Genomic DNA, 19,936 nt, shown 5'->3' with positions numbered 1-19,936 from the left:
CGCATACGAAACAGAGTAACCAAGAAACGCCAAAGGTTGGTCTGTACGGTCGCTGAAGGATTGATTGTGTTAAAGGACGCCGAGTAACGCCCAAGGGCAAGCGAAAAAGAAAATTGTACTGCTTGCTGATGTACCTGTGGCAGTACGTCCTTGTTGTCTGTGTCAAATCCCGAAAATGAAGAACACTAAGTACAGAAACTCGAGTCCTACCTTGTTTATACGAGGTACACAATGTTTATAACCTTTTCAGTCGTGAATTAAGATCGACTGTGAATACATCTGTAAAGCATATATAATTCTCTTGCCAGGATGCTTGAGGCACCACTGAAAGCGAGTCGAGGTGCTAGAATGACGTTTTGCTCATTTTATTATGAGTCATTGTAATTACAGACTAACTACATATTTGAATATTGTAATGTCAGTCATGCCATGCTTCTTTATAAAAAGCATTGAATTACCCGCTCGAATTACAAGCGGAGTTTGTTTATTAGCGGCGAACATTTCAAGATAGAAAAAGAATATTTGGAGCTGGCTGCCGACATTCTCCACGTGAAACGTCACTTAAAACACGATAGCGCCTTCACTAAAGCTGCACTCTGTAACGATAGATACCACTTGGAAGCAAAATGGCAGTAAGTTTGGTTAGCAGAATGTTGAAGTTACCCTAAGCTTAATCTTGGTGCCCTATTTCTTGCTACCACTGCACAGAAATTGGAAAATTAGGTCACGTCCACAAATGTGGACACCGTGACTAAAGAGTAATATTTATTCGGTTACCGCCACTTTCTTTGCGCGAGTTCTTATGGCATGCGTACATGCATTAACATCAGGCAGTAGAGCTATCCGCTTTACCTAAGACAGGGTTAACTGTCGATCGCTTCGACATATTTTCGTAATGTAGTTAACGTAAAAAGGCTGAGGATTGACTAACATGCATGCATCGTTCAAACGAACATTGAGTGCTGCTTAAGCAATACTGCTCACAAGTGCTTTAAAGGGCCCCTCACCAGGTGATGCCATTTTGAGCTGACGAGCGCAGAGCATACATTGCGCGATAACGATCGTGTCTGCAAAGTATTAAATCGCTATACGCGCCGTGGAAAGATCTGAAATTTCAAACCGAACACCATTTTTCCTTCCCCTCGCTGCTGCCACTTCAAGCCGGAGGATGACGTTGTTGTGCCCCTGCGCCTACGTGGTCGTGCCCGCAGCGTGACGTCGCTAGTGGTGACACGTGACTTCGAGAATTATTCAAGACATGTGTTATCTGTGCAATCTGTTGCTTGAATTGACGAATTGAAGTTTAGAGAAATAATAAAACACACTAATGGAATGTCTGCATGTTTTTTTGTTTTACATCGCACCGAAGCAAGTCAGATGTACTTCCGCTTCGTCTGCTTGTTCCCGCGTCGTTCGGTCACGTGCGCAGGTACCGAAACTATGCCATTTTCTGCTGTGTTCCAGCGCCGTGATCATGCTCTGCGATCCGCTTGTTCTGCCTCAGTATTCCTGTAGCACTGAATTAAACCGCTAGCGAGGTTTACTTGTGCACAGCGCGCAAAATCGTGCGCTGCGCGAACGAGACAACAGCGCGAGCTCGACGCCGTCGGTGGAAGTGCGTACACTGTAAGAAACAGTTGCACCCTTTGGGGTGTATATTTGCCACACAACAATAATCTTCATCTGTCTAGACCGCATTTCCTTTCTTTAAAGCTGCGAGCCCGGCACTTCCAAGTCACGAACGGCATGCGCGTTATCAGCATGACAGAGCATTCTCGGCAGGAAAGAAACGAGCTCAGCGTTTTCAAGAAAGGAAACGCAAGTAAGACAGATGGCGATTGTTGCTGTGTGGCAAATGTACACCCCAAAGGGTGGAACTGTTTTTTAGAGTGCAGCGTCGAAAGAAAAGTCAGGAAAAAAAAAGCTGTCCCTTCCGCACACCATCAGCCGCCTGCAGCCGCGAATCTCAACTCTGCGCTGGCAGTGCAGCCTGTCGCCACGCCTCTCACCTATGTGCAGCCAATCCTGCCTGTGGCCGCACCTCTCACTTACACGCAGGTAGTGCGCAGGCCTCCACAGGCGTCTTTCGCGACCCAGTCCCAACCGCGGCCACCGGAAGCCCATGCTGCATCTTGGACCGCACCGCGACCTAATCCTTGGAGGACACCTGACAATCGACCTATCTGTTATTCTTGCTGCACTCCCGGACACGTCGCCCGATATTGCCGCCGTCGCCCTCAAGCGTTCGGCGACGCCTCCCGGCCCTTCCACTGCGACAGCCAGCTATTTCACCAATACGCCAGTCCTTCCCCCCAACCGTACGCTCGTGCTGACATCCCAGAATTTCCTTCGCGTCGCCCGCCATCCCCTCGCCGACGCTCGCTCTCCCCAATGCGTTGGCGACCCGCACTACCAGACCAGGAAAACTGAACGTCGCAGTTCAAGAGGCAAGAACTGCGCCCCTTTCGAACTGTCTAAGTCCTCACGCCTCTCCTGCTAACGTGGTCGAAATTTGTGTAGAAGGTGTTCCTGCATTCGCTCTTGTGGATACCGGCGCAGCCGTTTCTGTGATAGCCGCCAAACTGTGCCGTTCGCTGCGCAAGGTGACCACGCCGCTTTCTGGACTGTCGCTTCGTATGGCAAGCGCGCAGCGCGTCACTCCGCACGCAGCCTGTACTGTACGTGTTCTTATTCACGGCATTGTTTACATCGTCGAGTGTATTGTTCTTCCCACCTGCTCGCATAACGTTATCCTCGGATGGGACTTCTTATCCAGTCATAAAGCCGTGATCGACTTCGCACGCGCCGAAGTTGAATTTTCCCCTTGTGACGCACCCTTGGGCGAAGATTGCGACCGCCCTTCTAAACTTACCGTGCGCGAGGACACAGATATTCCACCTGGCTCCTTCGCCCTCGTACCCGTCTCCTGCGATGCCATCGCTGATGCAACGGTCCTCTTCCCTCCGTCCGACGTCTTCATGAGCTGTAAATCTCTCCCACTGCTCTTCGCGACGCTTGACGTGGCTGGCGGCTGCAGCAATATATACTTTTACAATCCCCTCTGTGCGCCTATTACGTTGCTCATTGGTGAATGCCTTGGCTTCGTGGAACTCCTCGACTACGCAGACTCTTTTGATGTCGACTCCGGCCAACCGTCTTCGATGTCCGCGCTTGAGGAAACGTCCAGGGATGCGTTCTCGAATGCCATCGCCGATGCCCTCACACCTGCCGAACGCGCCGACCTTCTTGATCTCCTGCACAAATTTAGAAGTTCATTCGACGTTTCACAACCTCGCCTGGGCCGCACGTCGGGAGTGCAGCACTACATTGACACCGGTTCACATCGGCCGTTACGTCAACGACCGTACCGTGTCTCTGCCGAAGAGCGTCGTGTCATTACCACTCAAGTCGAAGATATGCTGCGCCGTGATGTTATTCAACCTTCGCACAGTCCCTGGGCATCTCCTGTCGTTCTCGTTCGCAAGAAGGACGGGTCTATTCGCTTTTGCGTTGACTACCGTAGGTTAAATAAGGTAACGCGCGAAGACCTTTACCTCCAGACTCGGCCTGCCGAACAACTTCCGCACATTCCGTGTCATCTCTCGACATGGACTCCTTTGCCGCGCATCGACGATGCCCTCGACAGTCTTCAGGGAGCAGAATTCTTCTCGTCCCTTGACTTGCGTTCAGGGTACTGGCAGGACCCGATTGCTGCGGCCGATCGCCAGAAAAACGCATTCATTACACCTGACGGCTTATATGAATTTAAGGTGATGCCTTTCGGGCTTTGTAACGCCCCTGCCCCCTTTGAACGACTCATGGACAACACGCTGCGTGGCCTCAAGTGGTCTATATGTCTGTGTTACCTCGACGATGTCGTGGTTTTCTCGCCTGATTTTCCTACTCACCTGCTCCGCCTCAGACAAGTTTTCACCTGTCTAACGAACGCTCGCCTTCAACTCAACCTCAAGAAGTGCCACTTCGCCGCGCGAGAGCTTACCATTTTAGGCCACGTTGTGTCCAAGCATGGCGTTCTACCCGATCCTGCAAAATTTCGAGCAGTCGCTGAGTTTCCGAAGCCTCAGACCATCAAAGAACTTCGAAGCTTCGTGGGGCTATGCTCATATTTCCGGCGCTTTGTTCGAAATTTCGCATCCATCATGGCGCCATTGACTCAGCTTCTACCTGGTGACGCAGCCCTCTCCTGCTAGTCCCCTGCATGTAACTCCGCCTTTGCTACGCTACGTCGTCTTCTCATCTCCCCACCTATTCTTCGCCATTTCGACCCGTCAGCTGCAACTGAAGTACATACAGATGCCAGCGAGGTCGGTCTCGGCGCCGTCCTCGCCCAACGAAAGCCGGGCTACCCCGAATACGTAGTCGCCTATGCGAGTCGCACGCTGACGAAGCCTGAGGCCAATTACAGCGTAACCGAAAAAGAGTGCTTGGCTTTAGTATGGGCACTTGGCAAGTTCCGACCATATCTGTACGGGCGCCCATTCGACTTGGTCATAGATCACCATGCGCTTTGTCGGCTCGCCAACTTGAAAGATCCCACTGGCCGCCTAGCCCGTTGGGCACTACGCATCCAGGAGTACGATATTCGCGTCGTATACCGCAGCGGACGCACACACTCCGACGCAGACGCCTTGTCTCGTTCACCTTTACCTCCAGACTCTGCCTGCGGAACAACTTCTGCACATTCCGTGTCATCTCTCGACATGGACTCCTTTGTCACCGCACAACGTCGTGACCCGTGGATCGCTTCTCTTTTCGACTATCTTTCTGGATCATCGACCATCCCTGCATCCCGAACCCTCCGACGCCAAGCAGTTCATTTTGCCATTAGTGACCAGCTGCTGCACCGACGCAAAAACACTCCTGAAGGTCGTCGGTGGTTCCCCGCAGCTTAAGGTCTCAAATATATGCTGCTTTCCACAACGATCCGCCGTGTGGCCATGCCGGAGTCTTCAAGACGTACGAACGAATTCGCCACCGCTACTACGGGCGCGGCATGTACAATTTCGTACACAAGTTTGTTCGTTGCTGTCTTGACTGTCAAAGCCGCAAATCGCCGCCTTTACGCCCGCCTGGTGCCTTGCAGCCGCTCCCGTGCCCTGCCACTCCCTTCGATCGCGTCGGCATCGACCTATACGGCTCGCTTCCTATGACGCGAGGCGGCAATCGGGGGACCGTAGTTGCTGTTGACCATTTGACACGCTACGCCGAAACTGCTGCTTTACCAGGTGCTACAGCGCGGGATGTAGCCTCTTTCGTCCTACATCGCTTCGTGCTTCGACACGGCGCACCACGAGAACTCCTCAGCGATGTGCGTGGCATCTGATTATGGTAACTGGGACCGCATCCTTCCATTTATCACGTTCGCGTACAACACCGCGATCCAGGCCACTACGGGATTTTCACCTTTCTTCCTCCTGTATGGCCGCGAGCCTACGCATACCATCGACATGCTCCTTCCATACTGTCCTGACACCTCCGAGTGTCTACCTAGGTAGTTTACGACGTCGACCGACAAGCCGCCGAATTCCACCAGCTAGCGCGCTCCCTTACGGCAGGGCGGCAGCACCACCAGAAAGAAAACCGCATCGACACGCTTCCAAACACCACCTACGCTCCAGGCGTTCTTGTGTAGTTGTCGGTCCCTTTCCAAACGCCGGGGCTTTCCTCGAAACTCGTCCCAAAATTCGAAGGGCCTTACCGAGACTTGCAGCAAACATCCCCGGTGAATTTTCTCATTGAGCCCCTGTCACCACCTGAAGACTTGCGCCGGCGTGGACGTGACATTGTCCATGTCTCGCGTCTCAAGCCCTACCACGACCCTCTACCTCCCAATTCTTAAGGCGCCAGGATGGCTCTTTTTGTCCGGTGGGAGATTGTGAAGAAGAAGAAGACGCGCCTCGCGGCACAGCTGCATCGCCAACGCGCGGCTCGCCTCGGCTCGCGCTGGTAATTTCTGGCGTCCGTTTGGAGAGTGCTTCGGGCTGCCTCGCCGTTCCCGGTCGCTGTGCTCGCATTAGGCGCCGCCAATAAACATTTTCTCAGTTCAATTAAGTAGTTAACGTAATTAGATCAATTACCTTTTTTAATTATTCACTTTATGCCACATACTTCGATCTACGATTTATAGCCGCCGAGTTCACACGGCATGCCCAATTCGAATGAATCCTCTTCGAATGAATGTGAGCCGAGGCGGCGGTACTTCGATAGCGATGAAACGCGAAAACACCCATGGGGGGGGGGGCGTATTTAGATTCGTGTGAACGTTAAAGAACTATGCAACCAAAATGAATCCAGAGCCTCGACCCCTCGCCCCCCCCCTCCCCCACCCGAAACGGAATGCCTAAATCATATCGTAGTTGCGGGACGCAGTAGCTTCAGGTTTTAGGAAAAAATAATAAATGCTAGTCGTAACTTAGAGTTTGATAAGTTTACGTTCTTTCAGCGTACCAACTTCATTTTCCTCGGCTCTGCAAGAGTTACACAATAAATTTGCAGTACTAAGGAAAGAACAATCATCATCGCAAAAGGGAACGCACTTGGTTCATGATTTCGAGCAGTAAATAGCACCAAACGACAGGACGAAGAGAACGACACAGACCACAGTGCTGTGGTCTGTGTCCTTCTATTCATCCTGTCGTTTAGCGCTGTTTTGCTCGAGTCAGCTCCAGTGTATTGACTTTATAGAAAGCGGGAACAAGATGATTTAGATCAAGTTGTTCTATCTTGATTGCATAAGATAAATGGTAGGAATGGATTTTCGAGTCATCGTGATCCGAATGAACATAGAGTCTAAAACTACCAGTACCATTGTCATTGTCATTGACAGAATAACTTATTTTGCGAAGCTAATCCTGGCGAATTTTCACCTTCTGCTTAATCAGCCAGCCCAAAATCTGGTTGGAAATATCAGAAGGCTCTTTGTTACAAAAGTAAGGGTTAAGAAGTACCTAAAATTTGGTCACCATATGTATGCCTTACATCTGCTTAGTCACACATGCGCATATGTATGCAATGTAACTGCAATGGCTGATTAACGCAACGGCCACTATGCGGCCGATTTTATTGCTGACCGCTTGCCCCGCATGACGGAGATGCCGTGCTTGACACGTCCGTACGCGCGACCAGTACTGCATGGCCAGTATACGTCGCGCTGGATTTCGAAAAACGCCCAGCCATCTGTCATGTTTCCGTAGCGAGTTGCCTGAAAAAAGAAATAAAGCGCCGTATTAGTCTGAGAATTATAAGTCCTAAAGCCCAAATCACAAAGAGCAAAAAAATTTGACGCATGCTCAGGACGTGCACCGAAGTCTGCAAATGCTAGATACGAGCAACGACGCTCGTAAGCGGCAGAAGCGGAAGGGACTAGCAGATGATAGAGACGCCCACATGCATGATATTTATGCAAGAAAACTTGACTCGACAAAAACGGGTCGAGTTTGCATGTTGCGCAATGAATCGTCTGCCGTTTTCATGTAAAACGCTAGCCCGTCGGGCTTAGCGAGTGTAGAGTCGCTTTGCACCAGCTCGACTGCATGAGGTGCGTTGAATCAGCCCGACCCACATGCAACGCCCATGCGAATGCAGTCGGGTCGGCGGTTCGCAGCCAGCCACAATCAATGGGACACGCTGTTTTATTTCTCGCCTCAGTGGAGGCTGCTGCAACAATCATTCCCTATTGTATACAAGCTCAGGTAAGCGCTATCACGTCGGAATGTCTGAGTGCGGCTACGACTGGACCCGCGCTTGCCAATTCAAGTAAATCTAGCAGGGCCCCCAATATTCTAGAAGGTTTCTCCGCTCAAGAAAATAGAAGCAGTGCCGGCCTTCGACAAAAGTTGTTACTTGGCGTTATCCACTACTCCAAAGCAGTTCTTATGAAGCTTAGTGTCTTCCTCGTTCGAAAGGCGGCGCAATTATGAGCTCAGTATGCTTAAAATCGGATGTCCTATCCAGGTTCGAAATTAACCAGAGATTGGAGGCCGGTTGGCTTTGGGAGCCCACGGTAAAATCCCAAATGAGGCAGTGCCGTGTGATATGGGTGGAGCCTCTTCTGAGGTCAGAGAATCGCAGCGCAAAATTAGTGTCGAAGAACGACTCAGAATCATGGGTCAATAAACATGGGTGGCAAAAGTGCATCAATCTCTGTACGTGGAAAGTGTGGCCACAGAATGCAAAAAGAGATCAAGAATGTTGGAAACAGGGTGCAGGAAAATTGGAAGTGTAAATAGACAACAAGGAGTCATCAAACAGAAAGTGAGAGAGATAGAATCACTAAATTGAATTCAAATAATGGAAACTAAAAAGACTGGAGATTTACAAGAATGAAAAGGAAGAAATAAGAAGGGAATATCTGTACGAAAACACAAAGGCGCTTTGCTATTTGAGGCTAGAGCTGGTGGCTTAAGTACAAAACATACTGGAATAAATGTTCGCAACAAGATAAATCATGTGTACGCTACAGCAAATATCCGTAGCCTACTCAGTAAATTCTAATGAAGTGCGAAATGATTAACCCTGTGATACCTGTAGTTTTGCGCGCATATTCTAGAAGCGCTTGGATCTAAAGAGGACGGAAGCTTCAACCCGGCAGCATGCGAGATAAGCTAGAGACGTTTGAAGTATCGGTAAAAAAATGCAGCGACGAAATTGATACGATTGGATCCGCTACAGGCGTAGGTAGCGGTACAAAGTAGATAATGAAGTTTTGAGGAAGAGAAAATAGGTTTAAGGAGGTGTATACAAAAATGTTAGAATGAAAAGCAGGCATGGCATACCTGAATAACTCAAGCGGGCTAGGTGACTACTTGTCACTGCCCCATTCCAAAGGGGGTGCCAATAAATCATCACTATCATGTATTAGTTGAGGAGCTTAGATTCGAGGATCGTTCGAGAATACGTGGGTTAGTCTGCATAGGGATGAGATAAGACGCCCAAGAAACCGCGCGTGTGGTTTCAGTGGTTTACATACAATGCAGCGCAATAAGGTGTACCGCTTCCCACCTTGCCATTGAGCGAGTTGATGCTTTCGAAGACAAACATGTAGCCGCCCTCAGACTCTCGGAAGGTGATGGACTCGGACATGTCGTCGGGCCAGTACTCGGACTGCAGGTTGCCGAGCGTCTCGCGGCACACAGAGTCGATATCGGCCAAGAAGAAACGATCGCACTTCCTTCTGCGTGGGCCGACGCTGGGCGAACCCTTGGCGCTCACGTACGCCATCACGGCCATGGTTGACGAGAAAAGCACTCGAAGTCCGTCGACCCCGACCTCCCGCAGACGTCTCAAGGCCACCTCAGCCGTCGCCTGTGGGTGGAATTACGTTCCAGTGTTAGCAAAGAGAACGTAACGACGAATACGAGATCACGCAGAAATCCTATACACAGGCGGTATTTGGCGACGGGATACTAGCACTACTAGTATTCAGTGTTGCTAGCAATTTCGCTTACAGGGAAGAACAGTGATTACAAAAATTAGCTAATCGAACTGGTGTCAACGTTTAAAACACAGGTTAGTTCAACCGTTGCCACCGCAATAAGACGTTTCTTTTCTTTGTTATCACTGATATTTTAAAAAAGAACCTTCTAACAGAGTGGCCGTTTCGTCCCATTCGCTCTATTACAATAAAACAAGTACTATGGTTAAGAAAAAAACATTATGAGGTTTCACGTGCCAAAACCACTTTCTGATTACGAGGCACAACTATGATTAAGAGGATACTGTTACGAACAACTTCAACGAAAATAGCGAACTTCGCGTGACAGCTAGCAAAGAAATTGTAATTAAAAATTACGTAGATAATCTAGACTTTTCAGTTCTCGATAGCCGTGGCATGAGAAGCTGTGGCTGCTTCGGTGAATTATACGTTTGAAAGCGACGGCCACTCGAGAAAAGTGCAACGTTGGTGTACTTCAGAGATGGTTGTTTGTGGCCGTCCCGCGTAGGAGTGGCCCCTGGCGAACACATAGAAGACTGCTAGGCTGACTCGGAGAAGTGTCGCTAATCTTCCAAAGCATTAAAACACCGCTTGTAACACGAGGCCCACAGGGAGTGCGATGGAGTATTGCAAACGGCAAAGTCAGCTCCTTGCACCATCCAAATTGGCCACCAACACTTCAGCCCATAAATGGAATGAGTAACTGATTAACTGGCTGATTGAGCAGGACACATAGTGCTGCAAAGGGGAATGATTAGTGGCAACACAGTTCACTTAGTGCGGAAAGCTGCGAAGAATTCCGAAGGCCCGTTCCTCTGACGCGTTAGGGGGTCAGTATCAAAGCCGGTGAACTTATATGGTGCTTCAGGAAAGGCGCGTAAAGCAGCTTTCCCGATGAGTACTTGATATAATCCTTGCCAGAGAAAATAAGTATCTAAATTATCCTGGCCCATACAAGGCGTCCCAGCTTTCGAGAATGCCATTAGTGAACAACCATGGATTAACCAGTGCTACAAGAACTGACTTGTAGCTTCTTCGTGTGTCAAAGTACTTTCTGATTTCATAAAGAAGCCAATGTTGACATGTTTGCACTGCGCGAGAAATGGTTACAAACCATTCACCAGCACTTACGAAATTTGGTACATCGCCTAATTCCTTGCCCTCGCTGATCATGTAAGCGTAGCAAGACCGGTTTTGCGCAGTCATTGTTATGTGGGTCTGTATGATGATAAAGTCGATGGATCTAAAAGGAAGAAAAAAATACCGTGATTTAGGTCAACAGTGGAACCATAACGGGAATGACACTAACCTAGCCAATATGAAAGGCATTTAGCTCGCTTTGGGCATCTAGCTATAGAGTTCATCGTTTGTTACGGTAAGTTTGTCACAATACGTACTGTGTGTTGCCGGGAAGCTTCGCAAACGCCTCCGCGTTTCTTGCTGTGTTGAACCACAGGCCGAGAAAGGTCATGGAACCTTCCCTAAGCTCGAGAGCTGCTTTCAGGTACTGGAAGATTTTTATGACAAGAAATAAAAGAAGACTGTTACTCCCGGCAGCATCGCAACCACTTTAGGCTAAAACGCTAATAAATCGTGGCCCTTTTGTCGTGACATTGGACGCAAAGGGCCAAAACCCATTTATTCATAAACGGCGCCTAAATAGAGCTATCTGTTCCAGATATTTTTGGAGGTGCCGCACTTATTCCGGACATGCAAACAAAAGCACAATAAAAAGTAACTACAAGTGTTGAAATATGGTACTGAATTGCCGTTCCTAGACCTTCGCAGTGATGCTCCTCGTAAGAAAATAGAAAGAATAAAGGTGAACTAAATATTGATTCGTTGCACCGGCTGATGAAGTAGAACAATTTTGTCGCAGTCAGCCATTCACCACAACGCATACCTCGCCATTCTTTATAGAGTTAAAGCTCGAGCAGCCTACATTATCACAGAAGAATAGCACGGCTATGCGTGTGTTATCGAAGCCTGATACTTAACTCCACCGAATAGAAGTGAAAATGTGGTTGCCACAATGCAATGTAGACATGACAGTAATATTGGGGCGCGTCCCCTGTGGTATTAGATGAAAATGTATTGTTATTCACAACTATTATCAAGGCTCACTAGTATTTCTTATGAGCCGTGAATGCGAACGCAATAGTGTTCAATTGAACGCCGCTGAGCGGTCCTTCGAGTTTTGCGCTGCGAGTAATGCCTTCGAGTTTTGTGCGGGTTATGTTATCGTGTTTTGCGATTAAATTGTTGCGGTTTATATCTTTTTGGTACAGTTCTTTATGTTAGCATGTTGGCTGTAGAGCGGAATCACCTGGAAGATATTGCTGAGAAATCAAGGACGACGCATGCTACCGACGTCCTGCGAGACGAGAGACCAAGGAAACAGCAGCGGCAACCAAGGCCGGCAGGCGCGCGCCGCAGCTAAGCACAGTATGGGTGAGAGAGAGAGAGAGAGAGAGAGAGAGAGAGAGAGAGAGAGAGGGAGACGGAACCGCGCGCCAGCTTCCGAGCGCGAGATGGCGGTACCTGCACACGCGCGTCACGCGACCGCCTTGCCGACGACAACGCGTCTCGACCCACGGCGTCGCGTCGCCATATTTCCTCCCGTCGATGACGACGGTAGGAGATATGGTGACGTGGCATCGTGGCGGTGCCTTCTTTCTCACGCAACACCTGGCGCACTATCGTGGCAGCAAATGTTCCGATTTGCCACCTCTGCTTCTTCGAGACGCACTCGTGACGTGGCGTCGCAGCCAATGAGAAGTTGGTGCAGTTTCGGTGCTACAGACGCAAGCAGCTTTTTCACGCAATAGATGCTTTCGTATAAATACAAACTTCCTATATATATATATATATATATATATATATATATATATATATATATATATATATATAGGTGTCGTATATATATATACGACACCTAGCGACACGTCTTGCTGTGTGTGGCCCATTCGTATCTTTACTTAATTTGTTTCGTTATTCCATTGCGGGTACATCACTCACACTCAACTCATTTTAATTTCGCTTACCGAAATATGCAAAAGTAACACATCACCGGACCGATTTTTCCAGGTAATCTCGAAAAAAAAATGAAATTTTAGATTTTTACGTGCCAAAACCACGATGTGATTATGAGCCACGCCGTGCACTGTAAGTCTATTCACGCCTTTAAGAGTCCTTAAATGGGGCCCTGAACCACCCCTCGGGCTTGGCGAAATACCATAGCCAGCGGGTAGCATACGCTGATGTGAACAACTCAGCCAAGCTTTGCTGTCGTACGCGGTGCGTGGAACTCTCAAGCGGATCGCGAAGTCGCCTTTCTTTCAAACGTTCTCTTTTCAACAGAAGGCCCTGTCTTCAGTCTCATCTAAAGCACTATTTCGTGATCGGATGCGCTATGTCGTCATTACCTTAGACGGCTGCTATTGGCCGATAGCTGACATCAAGCTGCGGTCGGCTACATGGCGTAGATAACACGGCCGCCGCGAGGTGCCGCCACGAGTTCACTGGCTAAGTGCACTGCGACTCGCTGAACACAACCGCGTTTGGCTTATGTTTAGCGCGTCGTAGGCACCAAAGGAGGAAGTCGTGGCATCTACGTTAACATCCAAAATTAAATTTGAACTGCGCGCCACGGTGTCATTTAGAAGGCAGAGCGTTGTGGGCACGCCCCACTGATCCGTAGCCTTCGTAGTGCAAGGCATTGAAGAAGTAACGGGAGCACAGTGGAGGCCGTGTTGGATTGCCCATAAGTCCGCTTCTGCTTAAAGCATCGAAGTACTTCTTGTGGCAAATTGTTTCAGAAACATCATATTTTCACGTCAAATGCCTTTCTGCACTTCGATAAAAAGTGATTCAGGGGCACGCTTAAGGGTACAAATTATCCTATAATTCACACCCTTCACCTTTAGGGGTGTAAGGGTGTGAGGACGAGCCGGTTGTTTCGCGGGCTCGATCTCCGCCGCGGCGGCCGCATTTCGATGAAGGCGACATACAAAAACGCTTCACTTCTTGTTTTGCATCAGAAGAAAAATGTCCCCACATTGTAGTTATTGTGATACCTCCGACGATTCAGTCGAGTATATTATCATTGAATGCCGTGAATATGATCAACAGCGGATTCGTCCACGTAACGGGATGGTTATCCCGTGCAGAAGTCGTCTCGCACTGAGCAAGCTGTTCGAACAGAGGTCATTTCGTGACAAGAAAAGACGTGTCCTTACTGCCCTTCGCCATATTTTAGTGGACGCTAACGTTACGGACCACTTACAATTGGCATTGCACTTTTTGTCTGCTGTGAAACGTGCTTATTGTTTAACGGACTGATGTCGCGGTCTTCTTCTTGTATAAAAGACTTCTGGGGTCTGTAATTTCTGTGTGGTGCATGACAGTCCAATAAGTAATTGAGTGTGGTTTCGGTGCTGATGCCATTAGAGACATTCTTTGTGCTCTTAGGTTCCTTTGAGTACAGCGCTGATTCGTATATTCTTCTTGCTTCTCCCTCCTTTAGAGTAGCTAAAGTAACGAATTTGGTTGGGATTTTGGCATAGCTTGCGCTAACGTGGCCTTCTTTTCCATGTTTCTACATCCAAACATGAAAAAATAACTTAAAAATAAACATAAAGCGCTTGTGTAATTAAATTTGTATTCACGTACAAGAACTCAAGGTGGCCAAAAATACTGTGGATTCCCCCACTAAGGCCTGCCTCATAATCATATCGTGGTTTCGGCACGTAAAATGCAGAATTTAATATTTTATGGAAAGTCAGTGTTCAGCCTCGTCAAAGCAAGAAATTATCGCGTAGGGACGTTTTTTTTTTTCGTGTGTGAGGTCGAGTTTGACGCACAGGGAGAAATGCCTAATTAGAAATCAAAATGACAGTCACCTCGAACGTCTTTCCGAACACGTCCTCGCGCTGCGAGAAGTCGTGCCTGAAGCCCAGCATACCCAAGGCGAGCATCTTGTAGTCTACGACCAACTCAAGAAGCTTGTCCTTAACGCTTCTCAGCTTACGCATCGTTCCTTCGCGTTCCGTGGCCTTATGCGAGGAGAAGCTCACGCCTCCCAGCGTCCTGTCAGAATGAGAGATCGCCTGCGACCCAGGAAACAGACACAGTTGTTAAGAATCGCGTATTTTGCAACTCAAACGCGCACTGAAGTCATAACATTTTGTTTAGCTATAGGCACAGCCATGCCCGTTTTAAGTTAACGCGTTCTTTTGCCGCAGCTCACTTCAAGCGCTGCAATTGGATGCCTGAAAACTCAAGGGAGTTGGGACAGCAGCACGAACAGTGCATGCCGTATCGCGAAGTATTGCGTTCTCTCAGCGCATCCAAACATCGCACAATTTCATGGCGCGACAGCCTTTCCGAGAGTCGACAAGGTACGGTTCCTAACAGTTGGTCATAAAACCTTTACTTATTTTTTCCGTAATGGCACTTAACTATGACGCTACAGTATTGTTGATAGTGTGTGCACGCAAATACTCTTAAAATAGCGACTCTGACATGTAAACCAATGGCAAATATTATTGTGTTATTTCCCTTTCATAGCGTATTGTAGATGGAAAGCCCTCTCTACCCTTTGAAACAAATAGTTTGTAAGGAATTTACGTATATGCGGCCTAAGGTGAGCTTTTGTAGCGAAGCTTTGGTAGCATGTTTCTCTGCTTTGGTGGGGTGTGTTTCCCCTAAATATTTACGCACGCAAGCACGAGCATGATAGACGATACAGAAGTGCCGTTTAAGTTCGACTTGGCACTCGTTCAAGTTCCAGGTCTCACAGTGGCACGTCAAGAGGGCGGAGCACGGCGCTTCAGCACTCGCCACCTTTGCCATGAAGGTGGTTCTAAGATGGGCGTGGGTTTCACTTGTAAGTGGATCGATTCGACGATGGTTCTGCGACATCACAGTCGATTCGAAAAGAAAGCACCCTCAGCTAGAACATTCTTCCGCGGGAGGAAATTACCAGCCCATGGTTAGAGCCTGCAGATGACATCACGAATGAGGCAATCCGCACCCCCCCCCCCCCCCCCAGAAATAAGGAAGGGGGCGAGGAGTCAGACGCTGGCCTTTTTCTTTAGAGAGAGAGAGCGAGAATAGAGAGAAGGACCGTAGTATATAGACCAGAATGAGCAGCATCTGTAAGGGCCATCAATGTTTTGCTGCGGCAGCGGGAACTAGCCAAAAGAACGAAAAGAAGCCTGTATAACACTCAGCCTGTCCTTGTCACATGTTTTTCGCCAGTGTTCGCTTGCCATGACAATCTCAGCAGCTGCCTTGTCATCCAGCTCGCAGCCCAGCGTCGGCAACACCGGACGTTGGCGACGAAGTTATAGATTAAGTGCGCTTGCTCTAAACGGGTGTGCGAGATTAACAGAGCCTGGTCCATGTATTAGAAATTGAAGATGAATACAAGATTTCCTACCGCATAAGAAGAATAAGGACTAGAGTTGGATAGAGCACGCAATCCCTGGGGCACAGATAACCAAGGATTTATTTGAGTCGAGGACATTGGATGGCGATGGAAGAAACTTAGTTGATGGCTTTCGAAGAAAGCTTAGTAAATGATATGACATGACATGGTGTTATATGCTTCTTCGGAAATCATATACAAATTGTCCAGGACGCGGCCGAAAACGAAAATTAATGCCTGACAAAGCGCCAGCTACCCATATGGCACATCCATAAACGTTAGGGCACGGGCAGAGGTAAATGAAGTTGTCTGGTTGATGCCTTTTTTCCTGCAGTTTGTTTTATTAGGCTCATTATGATACAACGATGGTGAAATGAACAGCTGCCAAAAAGACTTCTATAATAATGACAGCCTCCTCTTACCTTCTTGAATACTTCCCATGCGTAGCGTCCCTGAACGGGTTTCAGGTCACCATCGGCTGCGGTCAGATCGGAGAAGATAGCGTAGTCGCAGATGCCCTCGGTGATGGGGTCTTCGATGCTAAGCGTGTCGCTCACCGTGCAGATCATAGGCTTGATTGTTGTCGTGGCTGGAAGCCACCGAGAGAACAAGCTGACATGATGACGGTGGCAATTACACGGAAGATACTTCCAATGCGTTTCTGAAATAGCGCGGCGTGACATAGGAGCGCCCAACCTATATACCCCGCCACGTCATGATCATGTTACTTTGTGGAAGGTACTCCTTTAAGTTATAAAAACCCAGAATTCCAGCTTGCGGTGGAAAAAGATGCTGATCCTTTAGCGCGTCTTATGATGCTGCGCGTTTGAATCACAGTCATTTGGAGTCACAGATTTAAGATAAAATTAATGCTGAATTGTAACGAGGCCTTCTGTGTGAGGCGCCCACTCTTTAAGCTTATCACGAGGTCTGTATTTACAATAGCGATGGGTAGCGGACAAACAATGCGTGGATGTGTCTTTTAGCCACGCATCACTGCAGTTAGCCCTTAAATATATATATTTGTTAACCTCGATTAGGCGTTAGCTGTGACACAAATATTAACTGGTATCTCATTACATTCGCCAGGATTTCATTGCTTTCGAGGAGTTTTCTGCAGTGTTGAAGGAGACTCAGTTTGTTTGTTTTATCAATCAAATGCGAGATCTGATGCCTTACGTTTAGGACATACATAACTTTTTAATAGAAGGCGCATTGTCACACATGCATACTAACATACTAACATAAATACCAGAAGCTCCCAAGCTCTCACTTCGAACGAGCCAAAAGTAATTAAGAGTCATTCGACGATGCAGTGGACACATGAAAAATAACGTCTAAATTAGCTGTTCGTAATCTGCTTAATTTATTGTGGAGGTCCCTTGCTCCACAGTGGTTATTAGGAAAATTTTACTGAGTCGAGCAACGGGAGAAATGCGGGCAAAGGTATTTTGTGCGTAAATGGCAGATGCGCTTTATTATTGTTACGTGCAGAGAGGCACAAACAAAGCAACTAACTACAATGTATTTACAAGATCAGCGCAGCGAGAGACCAAGATGCTAACCGGGTTGTGCCAAGCTCAGATGCCCGTCTTCGTCTTCCTTTGCGCCATGTAACATAAGAGCTTGTTGTATCGCAACAGTGTGCTTCACCGCAATACAATTGTGTAGTGCGGTGAGATTATTTAGAGTGCGAAAATAAAACTAATACCGCTAAACGCAGGCCTCAACAGAGCACCTAACATGATAACAAAGTGGGCCGCGCAGGATCTACAAAACACGCAAAGGGCACTGGGGGGATCAGAGTTGGAACCGGGAGTGGTCGTCGGTTGGGGCCAGCTAGACTGAAACTTTCTGGGGTGTTCATGTAGCAGATCGGCTGTCCGCGATAGCGGGCATACGATCCTATACACCCCCGGAACGCGAGCCGTCTCAGCGAGCCCCCCACAAACGACAAATCCGGGTTCTGGCCTTGGTCTCCCCGTTGCCAACTTGGCATTCTGGAGGCGCTATAAAAAAATACTGAATAATGGCACGTTGTTAACACTTAGTGCTGCGGAAATTCTCTCTTCCCTTCACCGCTGTGCATTCTGTACGCTTCAGCACAATGCAGTACTGCAGAAAGGTGAAGCCAACTTTAAACGCAATTGCGATTACTGAAGTTTACAGTTTATGCTATAGTACGAATTGAATGTCACGCAGCAATTTACAATTGATTTCAACCGTGCGCATCCGTGGAAAAATAATTTTCAGAAACTGTCAAACATAATGCAGTAAGTAAACACTGTTACATCTAAACTTAACTTACTGCTGGGGGTCGAAATCGTTCCAGGCGTCACCGGCAGGTCTTTCGAGGAGGTGTAGTGGGGTCTCAGCTTTGTCCTCATGGTCGGCTCCGTTACAACGCCAACTGGCGTATCATCCTGTACATCATCTAAACAAAATACAAGAAGACGCCACATGAACGCGTGGGATAATTATTAGTAAGCAATTATGCAGATCCAAGGCACATATTGGAATCCATGTCAATCAATTAATAATTGCTATTCAATTGATGCCATTCAACACAACGTGACAGCACAGTGATTACGTGCTTGCCATGCAGGATACCAAGTCGCAGAGACCTACACCATGAGACCCACACGACCCTACATCAATAGGTCTCCGGGACCAGCCGACCTCCGGGACCAGCCTATTTCGCTTTAAAACAGACAAAACTTTCTACGTATTCGTTATACGGGAGCAGATTTGAACATGAAATGCTTCCTGAGTTGAACAATCATCAGCTTACGCACGCCACATTCCAAGTATCTTACTACGCAATGGCTCCCATACCTGTGCGCGTGACGGTGACTGTGCAATATTGCGTTTACGCGGAAAATAGCCCAGGCTGCAGCCGTAAGAATCGCACCCTGCATGTCTTTGGCGAATGGAAGTCTACGCAATGTCAGGACGCAGAACTGTGCTAGCGGAGTCATTACGCCGTTTCACTGCTATGCCGTAGATTACTCGTGTCATTTGCACCTAGACGGCAGCATGCTTTCAGGAGCATTCAGCTTCTTTGTAGATGCATGCTACAACACTGACAATCTTCTCCCTTTCGGCCACAATGTTATGGACGCCAGCAACTCTTATTTTATGAGTCTTAGGCAGCGGCAGCTACTATGACATTCTTTTACATCGTGTCAAATGTTGACCTAAGACGGTGGTGTGACAGCCGAGCAGATGATGACTAAGAATAAAGTGTTCCGATGGAGGAAGGAAAGCATAGGAGAGGCCCCGGCCAGCATGGACATATCGTAGAATCTGTGGCGGAAGTCACGTGCTGTTTTTCGCAAAGGACTATTGGGAGTGGTAACCCACACGTCAATGTTGCCATAGAAACCACGCTTCTGAAGTTCTCGCTGATGCTCTAGGCCTCTGCAAAGGGAGGTAGGTGTTTTAGGCCCGAACCTTTCTCGCAGCAGATCCTGTCCGCGAGACAACCTGACTTTGCAGCGTGGTGTGTGAGCTTGAAAGTTGTGTTTTGGGTCTGTGAGTCTGAGGCGTCAGTCAGCAACACACTCAAGTAATCATGGCGAGGGTCTTTATTTTTTTAAATGTGAGGGTAAATGCCTCAGGGAATACAGGGGTATGGGATGGGGGTGAATAAATGAATGAAAAAGGATTTGCTGATCTAATGAAGTCCAAGAGGGATCGATAATGTGGTCCCTGCGTCCAAGCAGTGTAATCGCTCGGATTATACGGTGAGAGTCCCGCTGCCGCGAGGTTCCGGAGCATCGTCGGTTTCAGTGCAGGGCAAACCCACAGCAGGTGGGTCTTCGTGGTCGTGTTCAACGGATCACGGAAAAGCACAGGAGCGCGTACGTTACAAAAGTTTCGTAAGCATCTGTTCTGACGCCCATCGGCAGCACACACCAGCGGCGGCTCGTAGCAATGCAAGTTCAAAGAATCCGTCTCTCTGCTGCTGCGAGCTGATTGGAGGCGCAATGGGAGATGGCACATGAACATGGCTGCATTTCCGGCTTGAAAAACGTGACGTCAATGCCTTT

At 48.3% G+C, this 19,936-nt stretch overlaps 1 protein-coding gene across 1 annotated transcript in view; it reads right to left on the bottom strand.

Annotated features, from left to right (window-relative positions):
- Positions 1–7,024: 7,024 nt before the first annotated feature.
- Positions 7,025–19,936, bottom strand: part of LOC142581833 (uncharacterized) — a 14,826-nt gene continuing 1,914 nt past the window's right edge. Inside the window, exons 3-9 of the mRNA XM_075691279.1 lie at positions 18,193–18,318; positions 16,307–16,473; positions 14,356–14,562; positions 10,852–10,961; positions 10,586–10,697; positions 9,022–9,324; positions 7,025–7,222 (exon numbers count right to left, since the gene is read on the bottom strand). Coding sequence (XP_075547394.1) covers positions 7,067–7,222; positions 9,022–9,324; positions 10,586–10,697; positions 10,852–10,961; positions 14,356–14,562; positions 16,307–16,473; positions 18,193–18,271 — 1,134 coding nt within the window. The 5' untranslated portion in view covers positions 18,272–18,318 and the 3' untranslated portion in view covers positions 7,025–7,066. The remainder of the gene's footprint in view (positions 7,223–9,021; positions 9,325–10,585; positions 10,698–10,851; positions 10,962–14,355; positions 14,563–16,306; positions 16,474–18,192; positions 18,319–19,936) is intronic.

This window comes from Dermacentor variabilis, chromosome 5 (assembly GCF_050947875.1).
Source record: "Dermacentor variabilis isolate Ectoservices chromosome 5, ASM5094787v1, whole genome shotgun sequence".
Lineage (NCBI taxonomy): Eukaryota > Metazoa > Arthropoda > Arachnida > Ixodida > Ixodidae > Dermacentor > Dermacentor variabilis.
The sequence above is the reverse complement of the archived record's forward strand: the minus strand, read 5'-3'. Positions and strand labels throughout refer to the sequence as shown.